Source organism: Ciona intestinalis, chromosome 2 (genome assembly GCF_000224145.3).
Source record: "Ciona intestinalis chromosome 2, KH, whole genome shotgun sequence".
Lineage (NCBI taxonomy): Eukaryota > Metazoa > Chordata > Ascidiacea > Phlebobranchia > Cionidae > Ciona > Ciona intestinalis.
This window is the reverse complement of record NC_020167.2, coordinates 4199315-4211162: the sequence shown is the minus strand read 5'-3', so window position 1 is coordinate 4211162 and position 11848 is coordinate 4199315. Positions and strand designations below refer to the sequence as shown.

The 11848-nt window shown below is 36.7% G+C and overlaps 3 protein-coding genes across 3 annotated transcripts; all 3 read left to right on the top strand.

Moving 5' to 3' along the window:
- Positions 1-2050: 2050 nt before the first annotated feature.
- On the top strand, positions 2051-5578 carry LOC100185124 (ornithine decarboxylase-like). The gene is made up of 10 exons (XM_026840523.1): positions 2051-2189; positions 2270-2443; positions 2724-2896; positions 2960-3094; positions 3162-3315; positions 4410-4551; positions 4613-4713; positions 4869-4986; positions 5045-5132; positions 5355-5578. The coding sequence occupies exons 1-10, from the start codon at positions 2052-2054 to the stop codon at positions 5434-5436; spliced, it is 1305 nt and encodes a 434-aa protein (XP_026696324.1). The 5' UTR covers position 2051; the 3' UTR covers positions 5437-5578.
- Positions 5579-6411: 833 nt separating this feature from the next.
- Positions 6412-9621, top strand: LOC100187504 (kinesin-like protein KIN-14I). Its single transcript, XM_002122576.3, has one exon. It carries the CDS (start codon positions 6496-6498, stop codon positions 9400-9402), a length of 2907 nt encoding a protein of 968 aa, XP_002122612.1. The 5' UTR covers positions 6412-6495; the 3' UTR covers positions 9403-9621.
- Positions 9622-10492: 871 nt separating this feature from the next.
- On the top strand, positions 10493-11804 carry LOC100177274 (protein YIPF6-like). Its single transcript, XM_002122510.5, has 4 exons — positions 10493-10877; positions 11119-11197; positions 11263-11316; positions 11584-11804. Exons 1-4 carry the CDS (start codon positions 10752-10754, stop codon positions 11700-11702), a joined length of 378 nt encoding a protein of 125 aa, XP_002122546.2. The 5' UTR covers positions 10493-10751; the 3' UTR covers positions 11703-11804.
- Positions 11805-11848: the final 44 nt, after the last annotated feature.

Genomic DNA, 11848 nt, shown 5'->3' with positions numbered 1-11848 from the left:
TTTTAATGTAACGTCGTTGTTAATTCGCTCTTGATCTGTAGCAATTCTTCCTCTTGTCTCAATTTCCAATGCGAAAGTGTATTTAAGGGCCTAAACACACCCCAAATGTACTTCGCTTTAATCGATAGAGTGTGTTTTTCTAATTCCAACGACACCTTACTTGTTTTAATCGGTTCTGTATAACCAAAGATATTCCAGCTCAAACACCGTGAAATTCAAAAAACTGATTTGAAAGTTGCGTGGCGAAAAAAATTGAGAAGTGTACTACCCACGTGACAAACACGTAACAAAATTGTTGAAGCGTGGCCGCTCTCATTCAGAAAGGCGAGAGGCAGTGTTTTCAGCGAAAAACGAGAGAACAAAAAAAACGCAAAAAAGCACAAAAAAAACGCAGGTTTCGCTTTTACGAATGAATCAGTCACGTGACTAGTACGTTCCTACGTCACAATCACGGAGCTCGTAGTAAAAAAAAGATAGCGCTAGAGATCACTGTTTGAGGACGAATATCTCCGCCTATACTGGACCAATTTTAATAAGCAAAGTATTTTTGGAATCAATAAAACAGTCGCTTTATGAATTTACCATAAAAAATAAAAGTGACGTGGGGTGTGTTTAGGCCCTTTAAGTTCTATGTGACGTCACAGTTACGCCAAGTTAGATTGCTGACAACGGCGACAACGGCAAGTGGCAACCATTTTTTATCCTTCTTTTCTATCACCTTACAGTCTATGTGTGCTGTTGATTTACATCTGCCACCATCTATCTTCTTTGATTAGTTACCCCTGAGCGGACCTGTGTTCGCCTGCTTTCTTGTGCTAAAATTGTTCGGTATAAGATGCTGTGTTTATATATAGTGGGGTAGGAAGATTCAACCTATTTTCTCTATAGTAGGGTGGGAAGATAGGTCACCTTTTCAATCTATTTTCTCTTCCAATTCGGTACTAAACAAACATTTAAATATTTTTTATAAGACCGTATCCTCACGGCCCCTACATAACGTTATTAGTTGTTTAAAACACGATCAGGATATTAAAATATTATGTGTCAAATGTCTCCCATCTGTTCCCACCCCACTATATAGTGGAGTGGAGGAAGATGGGACACCTTTTCATTCTATTTTCTCCTCCCATTGGTAGTAAACAAAAAATTGTTAAATGAACCAAAGCCGTATCCTCGCTACTCCCATAGACCGTTGTGACCTGGTTAAAACATGACCAGAATATTTGGATAATATGTGCAAAAGGTGTCCCATCTTCCCCCACCCTACTGTATATTTTATTATTTTGTGTGATATATAGTTTGTAACCGTACGCCCTGTGTGTGTGTACTATTTAGGTGTATGTGTATTATTTAATCGTGTATGTATTTTTAGAAAACCATACCACATACTGACCACCGTACAAAATAAATTCGTTTGCAACAAACCAACGTACGCGCTTTCGTCAATCTACAACCTTAGACCGTTACTATCAAGAAAGAAAATTGGAATTGTAGACCCTATACGAGACATGGGGTACCGTTTCACTTTATACTTCGCCGAGACTCGCACGCCGTAACAAATTAAAGCCGACCCGCTCCAGAGCGACACAAAGTGAGAGCAGCCAACCTTAACCTCGAGCTAACCCTATCAATGTACTTGCTTCAATATTGTCAGAAATTTATGGATTTATGAAAAAAATGTCAAAACGATGTCGACTTTTGTTTAAGTTAAGCTTCAACCATATATAATGCCTAGTGGTATAACTGTGTGTAATGCATGAGGTTTGGTTTTCTATAAATCTTTAACTCAACCCACTTCCTGTCGTCAATCATCCATCGTTTGCATTTCTTAAGAATTGAACATTTGCAATCAACGATCAGTTGTGGGAGTGGTGTTATGACTCTACCATGAACAGCTTCGTATTATATAGCTAAATTCGTTAGCAAATCACAGAACTTGTTTAATGCCAATATTCATATTTGGCATTTAAACAAGTTCTGTGATTTATAAAATTGTTCTTAAAATTATATGATTCAAAGTTCATAAAATTGTATAATTCAATGTAGACACCATGGACACCATGCATTCTGTTGAACTGGCATGCTTAGAGCCTCACATAAGCTTTAAACCTCCCGTGTATGGAGTAGCCGTAGGTGACAGTAGGAAGAAACTAGCAAACAAATTCGTACGCTCACAGCAAAAATTGAAGGTAAAAGTATATTAATTAGGCAAATACTTATGTAGGTAACTCCTAACAGGATTTTTTGCCTTAAACATGCTCGTTTTCAGGAGTCAGACTCTTCTTTTTACCTCGGAGACCTTGGACAAATTGTACGAAACTTGCAAATGTGGAGGAAACATATGCCTCAAATCAGACCGTACTACGCCATGAAGTGCAACCCCTCACAGCCAGTGATACAACTGCTAGCGTCGTTGGGTGTGGGCTTCGATTGTGCCAGCGGGGTATATCATCTGTGGTTGTATATAATTACCTTTAATATATGTCTTTGAGGAAAACGCTTTGCTAAGCGTAATATATAAGATAGGATAGGATACCGTTGACACACTAATATGATATTTTCCAAACGTGTTTTAACAATTAAAATCCCCATTTTAGAGTGGTGAATCTACGATTATAGTTCTAAAAATATTTTTTTGTTTCTTATGTATAATGAGGCGAAAAAAGAGAATCAAAATATTTTTTATCTTTCTCTACCCTATACAAGTATTTCTCCATTTTTAGTTTGAAATTGAAAGTGCCTTAAAATGCGGAGTTCAACCAGATGACATTCTTTTTGCCGTTCCATGCAAGATGTCTTCTCATATTAAGTATGCTTGTCAAACCGGTGTTCGTACCATGACTTTTGACAACGCCGACGAGCTGCACAAAATTAAACGAATTCACCCAACTGGAAAGTAAATTACTCAGTTTAATTTCTTGCTTCCGTCATTTTGAAATGAATTCTTTGTATGTGGCAGGTTACTCCTGCGATTACGGGTAGAATACTGTGGAATAGGAATAAAAATGGATGACAAATTTGGCGCATCAATGTCAGAAGCCGAGAAGCTGATATTGCTGTGCAAAGAGCTGAAATTGAATTTGGCTGGGATTTGGTATGATGTTCGCGTTAGTGTATTTTAGTACATAGTTTTGCAAAACGATGCATGTTGTCCAACATAGTTTTCACCCTGGAAGTGGAAGCAATTCGTTTGACCCGATTGACCGCAGTCTACAACAATGTAGAGAATTATATGATTTCGCCAACTTGAATGGAATTGACCTGAAAATCATCGATATAGGCGGTGGACTCGTTTGTACCGAGAGTTTTATTAAGGTTGGAAGTATCCTTTAGCATATTTGCCCAATTGGGTTTATATATATTAGAGTGAAGGAAGACGGGACACTTATAACCACCTATTGCCCAACATAGTTCAAAATAAAATACTTGACGATTTTCTACCACCAATTATTACTATTATTATTGACAACTACAACTAAAAAATATATAAAAACTCACGAGCAGTTATAGTAGCTGCTATTAATATAGTTTACACTTTTGCTACAAATTGAGAATTGTTATAAAGTAGGGTGGAAGAAGATGGGTCACCTTTTCATTCTGTTTTTCCGCTCCAGTACACAAAGAGCATTAAAATAATTTTAAAACCGTATCCCCAGAACTCCCATATAAGAACGTTGTTAAATGTTTAAAACCCGATCAGGATATTTGGATATTACGTGTTAAATGTGCCCCATCTTCCTATATACTATATTTTGCACAAGCTACATTTATTATCCCTAAGAACAAGTGACCGAATTTCGAGTATATTTTTCATACATTATCTTGTTATTATATCAGTATAATATATTTGGAAATACAGTATAGAGAAACAAATTATTGAATTAAAAGCAAACATTTCAAAGTTTGGAAATAAAAGCAACAAAAAGATAATAAAAAACCTGGGGGGTGATGTAAAATACCCAGGAGAAGACGAGACGAAATTTTCAGCTTATTTTTATTTAACTACGATATTTGATGAATTAGACTCGCAAAATACAAAATTTTGGGAGTTTTCATATGACTGAACGAACTTTCAAAATAATTACCTTACCTATTATTTTTTTTAGTCATTGAAGAAATGGTGTAGTCGCTTAACACCGAATTTTAATACTTAACATCAGTTATCCTTTTCGTATTTTTGCGCACATTGTTGGACCATGAGAATATTGTAAATAATGCTGTAACATTTTTGGGGTCCATCATTGATTGGGTGCGGCTAAAGATAGATTTAAAAAATGAAACGTCTTAAACAGTTAAAATGATAGACGAATGTTACATATGGGTTGTTATGTTTTTTAGCCAAATACCCCATGTCTTCTGCTTCTAGTTTAAATAATCTTATACTAAATCTTTTTGCTTTAACGTTATAGGTTAGTTTCCAAATTACTACTGCTGTTAACAAGCTGTTTCCGCCGGAAACCGGGGTAAAAGTGATTGCTGAGCCCGGCACGTTTCTCGTGGAAAATGCATTCTCCTTCGTAACAAATGTGCATGGTAAAGCGCTCGTTGGTGGTAAGCTGACACTATAGTTTATTTTATGTAGGCATTAACATATCCAAATCCCTTTCTACAGACACCGCGAAGTATTACATAGGAGCTGGAGTTTTTACAGCATTTAATTTAAAGTTTTTCGAGGAATTTAAAAGAATCCCAGAAAACCTGTCCCGCGAGGCAGTAAGTATATTGTAAAATTTATTATGTTGCACGCTAATATATTCTATCGTTGTATGTAAGTTAGAATGTCAAACTGATTTTTAATCACTTTGTATTACAATTTAAAAAGTTATTTTAGTAACTAAAACAACAGTATCTACAAACTTTGTCTTTAGGAAAAAGGTAAATATTACAGGACAAGTGTATACGGACCGACTTGTGCAGGAGACGATTGTGTCGTGGACAATATTATGCTGCCGGAAGCTCAGATTAATGACTGGTGGATCTTTGACAGTAAGCTCACATTTGATTTATTGCCTTCAACATTTTGTTTTTACTTTTGCATTTGCAGACATGGGAGCTTATTCGTCGTTAGTAAGCCTTGGTTTTAATGGTTACATGGTTTTAAAGGCTGGGTTTTACATCTCGCAAGATATATGGTAACATTTTAATTATGCTTCATATTCCATGGATATTGGGCTTGTCATATTGCAAGTTTATTATGTATACTTGTTTTAAACTATGAAGGCTTCATGACTCTTACTTTTTATGTGCATATGTTTTTCTCGACATAACTACTAAATACGGTTGTATGTTAAAAATATGCACGGTCTTTATGGTGTTAAAATCTTAGATACATCATATATTTCTTGTGTTTTCAGGCATGAAATCGCTGAAAAATTAGACCCCAAGTGTCCATTATTTGAGCAGTACCGGCAACATCAGAAACTGGACTGTGAATAAGGTCCTGTATGTGGTGTAGTTGTTCATCGTTGATCTATATTCGGAGAATGTTTTATTGTTGCGAATTGGTACACAGACTATTTCAAATCAGTTTTATTATATAAAGATTGTGATTTGTGACAAATCGAACTATTATTGTATATCGTACGGTGGTATAAGACGGGACACGGCAAAGACGGGACACGGCAAAGATGGGACTTTTTCAAATCTTATTTTACGGGTACCATTTGGTAAAGGACAAATATAAATGTTACAGTAATATTCAGCAGTAGCCTATTCTCATGGTCCAAAGTGCGCGACAAAGACGGTTACTGTTGTTAAGTATTAAAACTCGAGGTTGAACCATGGCCTATACCTAATGTATATATATACTATAACATTGAGTAGGCCATGATTGAACAAATAGGCTACAATACGGCCTGTGATTAGAATAAACGGCTCGTAGTATCACGCCACACAAAGTCACCTGCAACCAAGCCTAAAGGTAATGAACAAAGGTACTTACTTTATCCTCGCTTGGTCGAAAAAACGACAGTCGTTATAACACGGGTGTTAATAGCCTACACCTCGTACCAACTTACGAGTTACCAAGTATCTTAAAGTATACTAGCGCGGATATTTCAAAACCATACAGTAGGCCTAGGGTGGAAGAGGACGTAACACTTTTAGTACCAAATATCCAGATACTCTTTGGCCGATCCAGATATTAAATATCATTCACTTGTTACACGATTTCTATGTTTTTATGTGGGAGACGTCATTAGGAATGACGTATGTTTACTCAAACGTCTGTTTGTTGTTCTGTTGTCATTACAAAACGTGTTAGTTTGTTCGTTGTTTTACAACCTTCCCGGTATCCCTGTGTGTTTTACTATAGGCAGTAAATGTATAGTGGACCAGAATAGATTACGAACTTATAAAGTGGAGTATGAGTTTTTAAAGTACCATCAGTATTGCTGATCGTGTTGACTAACCATATTTATAGCGTTGAAAATATTTTTCAGTATAAAAGATTGTGTAAAAATTATGTTGGTTTAATTACAACTGAGAAATTACAAAATGGAAGCTCCAAAACCTGCAAAGAAACTTATCAGTCACGATAATGATGCATTTGAGCTAGAACCTTTTGAACCTGAAAATGTTGAGCACAGCTTACCTGGCAGTGTTGTAGATCTACAAAGCACACCTGTATCTGCTGTACCAATGAAAACAGAAACATCCTTATCCGGTTCTGATGACCAGCTGGTAGAAATTCCAAAGCTTAAAACATATATGAAAGGTAAAGGAAAGTCTGGACCCAAAGCAATGCTTAGTCGAGCTTTGCAGCAGAACAAAGTACTTCCCATAAGTCCTGATGTTGGTGAAATGGAAAGGCCATCCAGTGCACCAGAGCGCCACCGAAAACCACCACCCCCTATTTTGGTTCAGTCGAAGCGACCCAACACGGCATCGTTTGCTCCAAGACCCTTTTCCCTGCCTTTGAGGCAAGATTCTTCACCGAAGCTACCAGCAAACATTGAGGTTCAACCAGAAGAACCACGTGAGCTATCGACAAGCCAAAGTATGAGGTCAAGGAAAAATGAACTGGCAACACCAGCCGTAAATGAGACTGCGTATATTCCGTACGAATATGCACAGAGAATGATTGGCAGGATTGTTGATGATATGAAAGACATGAAGACAACTCACCTGTCAATTCTTGCACGGATGGAGGATCAGTATCAGTGCATTGAAAAAGAGACGCAGTTGCAGTTTGATGAATTTGTAAGTTCCATGCAGGGTTCAAACAGAGGAAAAGTGAATAACTATCTTCGTATCATTAACCTCTTGCGCATTGAGTTGGCAAAGACTCAGGGTCAAAGCAGTGATGCACTGAAGAGTTTGCAGCTAAAGAACAAAGATTTGCTTAAGCAGAAACATGATTATTTGAAGGCACGAAAGGATTCGGTTACTGCAGAGTCAACAAAACCAAAGCCAGTGGCTGCTGTGCCACAAGTTGTGGAACATGTTGCTGAAGACAAGATATCTAAGGATATTCAACAAACTGAGAAGGAAGAGAAAGATGAAAGTGATCAGGAAGAGGGACATGTTGTTGTTGTTCCTGTGCTTGCAAAAGCAGAACCACGAGGAACAAAAGAGTCGGGAGATTTGGAAGATCAAGTTGAAGATGCCACTCAAAATATCGATCAACAGAAAGAAACCGATGCTGTTGTTGATATAGTCAGTGATGGTGGATCTGTGGAGGAGAGGGAGGAAGTAGGAGATGATCTGAGTGATAAGGAAGATGATGCTCAGGAGGAAGTAGGAGATGATCTAAGTGATAAGGAAGATGATGCTCAGGAGGAAGGGCTGCTGGATCATGACGATAAAGTTGATGATGTTGTGGTTGATGGAGTGATTGTTCCAGTACCTGTAAAGAAAGGGATCTTGTCCAGTGGAAAGAAGGACAAGCAGCAGAAACAGGCTCAGAAGTCGCCTTCGAAACGTGTCAAGCCACAGGACCAACCAGTTCATGCTGCACCTGTTCCTGTATCATCTGATAGGGAAAAGAAGAAATTAGAAAAGCAGTTGAAAGACTTGGAGAAGAAATTGGCAATGAAGACAAAGATTGCAGAGCGAGATCAAAAAGTTGCAACGGATGCAAAGCAGGAGCTTCAAGCTGCAACCAAAGAGGTAACTGAGCTAAAGAAAAAGATCACTCTGTTGGAAAAGGAGTATCAAAGCTTACATGAAGCAGCGGGAGCTGGTGCCATTGCGCTGCAGAAGTTGCCAGAGTTGAAAGAGGAAATTAAAAGCTTATCATCTCAAAACCAAACTTTGGTTGATAACTACAACACTGAGAGGGTTTTGAGGAAGAAGTATTACAACATGGTTGAGGATATGAAAGGTCGCATTCGTGTTTATTGCAGAGTGCGACCACTCAGCAAAACAGAGAAATCTAATAATAATACAAATGTCATTCAATCTCCAGATGATTACACAATCAAAGTTGCAGCAAAGAAGGGCGAAAAAGAATTCCAGTTCGACCAGATTTTTACTCCAGACCACAGTCAAGCAGATGTGTTTGAAGACACCAACAATTTAGTGCAATCAGCTATTGATGGTTATAACGTGTGCATCTTTGCCTACGGACAAACTGGTTCTGGTAAAACATACACGATGATTGGAGACTCGGACCAAACACAACCTGGTATTGCACCAAGAGCCTTCGAAAGAATATTTAGTCTCATCAAAGAAAATAGCCAGAAGTTTTCTTTCTCTGTTTCTTGTTACATGATGGAGTTGTACAACGACAAGTTAATAGATCTGCTGGTTACTTCAGGTGGTGGCGACTCTGCAAAGCTTGATATTAAGAAGGATAAGCGGGGCATGGTGTTTATACAAGGAGCTGTTGTCAATCAGGCAGAGAATCCTGCTGAACTACAAACGATTTTCACCAAAGGTTCTGCAAACCGTCACATCGCCTCTACTAAGATGAATGCTGAGAGTTCACGCTCCCATCTCGTTATTGGTGTAGTGATAGAAAGCACCAATCTCACCTCAGGGGCCATCACTCGTGGAAAACTCAGCTTGGTTGATCTTGCTGGCAGTGAGAGGGTTGGAAAAACAGGAGCAACTGCTGATCAGTTGAAGGAAGCCAACTCAATCAATAAATCACTGTCTGCTCTAGGTGATGTTATTTCTGCTCTCTCCAGCGAGCAATCTTTTATCCCTTACAGGAACAATAAGCTTACAATGATGATGCAAGATTCCTTAGGAGGCAATGCAAAGACCCTCATGTTTGTGAACATCTCCCCAGCTAACTACAATTCTGAGGAATCAGTGACTTCACTGACATATGCGGCACGTGTAAAACTCATCACCAATGATGCTTCAAAGAATGCTGAAACAAAAGAAGTGGCTCGACTTAAACAAGTAATTGCTAAATTGAAGGCAGGGGAAGATATTGATGATTTAGATTACTAAAGACATTTTGTGCATATTTGGTGAAAAAGTCTAATGTAATAGTAATAGACTACTAGTAGTATAATTTTTATAATTTGGTATACAATTGAATTCCCGTAGAATTTTAGCCTTATATCATGCAGTGCACTTAACTTGTCTTTTCATATTTCATTACACTGTACAATAAACCACTCAGTAATTTTGTAAAGTAGCATATCGTTTTTTAATATGTTTTTAGGTGTTCACCTTTATACCTGAAGAAATTTAATTTAAATTTTTTATTAGTTTAAGATAGGCTAGTGAATTTAATTTTCACATATATATCAATTCGTTTGTAATTTTTGCTACTATTTTGATTTAGGCATAGCCATTTAATGTTTTCAATACTTTTATATCACGCATTACTTTGTTAGACACACACATCAATTTTTCATATTTGTGATACATCACAATTGATACTCACGGATTTTTTCTTTGCACAACAAAAAAACTGTTTTAAAGATTCTTCACATGGGTGCTTTTTCTTCGTGCTAATAGGGATGCACATTACAGAATAATTAGGTATTCTAGGATATCCTGGAATACTTTATTTCGAATCTAGAATTCCGAATCTAGAATTTCGAATCTTTTTGTATTTATAGGAAAAAATAATTTTACCCACATAAGTCAGTTTATTGACTCTTTCATAGCAGCCTTGTTGGATCATGAGCTGTAAAATGATCAAAAATTGTAGTATTGGGTAGTTTTTGCGTCATAAAACGTATAGCAGGCTATGAAAAGACGTTGTAAAACGTTTACTCTCGAAAGTCCCACAAACACAAAAATATTTTTTTTTTAATTATTAAATTTCAAAAATTGTTAATATAGTGTATGAGATGACGTGTGATGACGTCATTAAACAGAATACCGAATCCCGAAATTAGATTCGAATACAAAAGGATTCGAATCTCATAGATTCGAAATTCTGTAATGTGCACCCCTTCGAGCTAACATGCCTTATTACTTAACATTGTGTCATAGGCTACTTAATTTGAACATACATTACATAGTTCATCCTATATCATGCCACTGTTAATGTTAAAATAATCTAATCTTTGTCGAAAATCACTGTTGTGTTTACTGTTTTTATACTTCTATTGATATATATATACATGGTTTTTAACAAACTGATAGTCTGAGTTAATTTCCTAAAAAATAAGTCTATAATTGTAATAATACGTGTGCTATTAAACTTTTATTGTTGTTTTTTTCCACACTGTCACACATAGTTATAAATAATCACTGTAAATTTAATCAATTGTATTACCCACTGTAGAATAATAGAAAGTAGAAATTTGGTATAGGATTTTGTAAATGCAATTTCCCCGAACATGACGGACTTTGAAAACACGACATACAACTCCCCATTAGAAGGCGATATACACCAACCAACACCTGAAGTTGATGAAGATGATGATGAACTGTCAACATTAGATGAACCTGTGAAAGATACAGTGGTTAGTTTTTGTTCCTGTTATAAAGCCTTGTATTGTATTAATTATTCAGTAGTTCTTTTAGGAGTTTTTAATTTTCGTTCAGAAGTTTAATTATAAATAGTTTTTAATTTTTTTCAAAGTTTATTAGGAAATAATACAGTTCTTGGTTTAGCAATGATTAAAACAATTTTTAATTAAAATAATTTTTAATCATCATAACATGATACCGACAGCTTACTGGTAACCACTGCCTTTTCAACAGCTCCGAGACCTAAAAGCAGTTGGTCTAAAGTTTGTACACATTCTCTACCCAACCAAAAACACACTCCTTCTTCGTGATTGTAAGTGACAAAATACATTTCTGCATTGAAATGTAAACTAAAATAATTGATCTGTTTTTTGTCAGGGGATCTGTGGGGTCCGTTATTGCTGTGTGTTACTATGGCTTTCCTAATGCAAGGTAATGTTATACTGAGTTTTCGTCTTTAAATGGAAACGAAAAATGGAATGATAAAATACAATATGCCTTTTTATATTTGAAAGATATTTTCATAAAAACGTCGTTGCAACCTTTGTGTCCTTGGACAAGACATTTAACGGCAATTACTCCAACCCAGTGGTCACTAATGGGTTGTCTAAATTGTCAGCCATACAAAAAACACCACAATAAAATTACATATGTGATAACTCGTAAGCAGTTATTCAGGATATTTACATTAATTTTCAGGTGTTCATGATGATAAGACTGGAAGTTCTGGTCCACAGTTTGCTGAAGTATTTGTAGTAGTGTGGGTGGGAGCCGCCATTGTTACTTTGAATTCCCAACTGCTTGGTGGAAATATGTGAGTTACTGGAACTTACTGCTTTGAAAAAGTGACAGTCTAGCGGCTGTACCAAATCAAGACTAAATTTACCCACAATTACTTGAAAATAGAAAGTGTCAGTTCTGGGTATTTCAGTGTGGAGCTCTACTTGGTACTTGAGAACTTGCT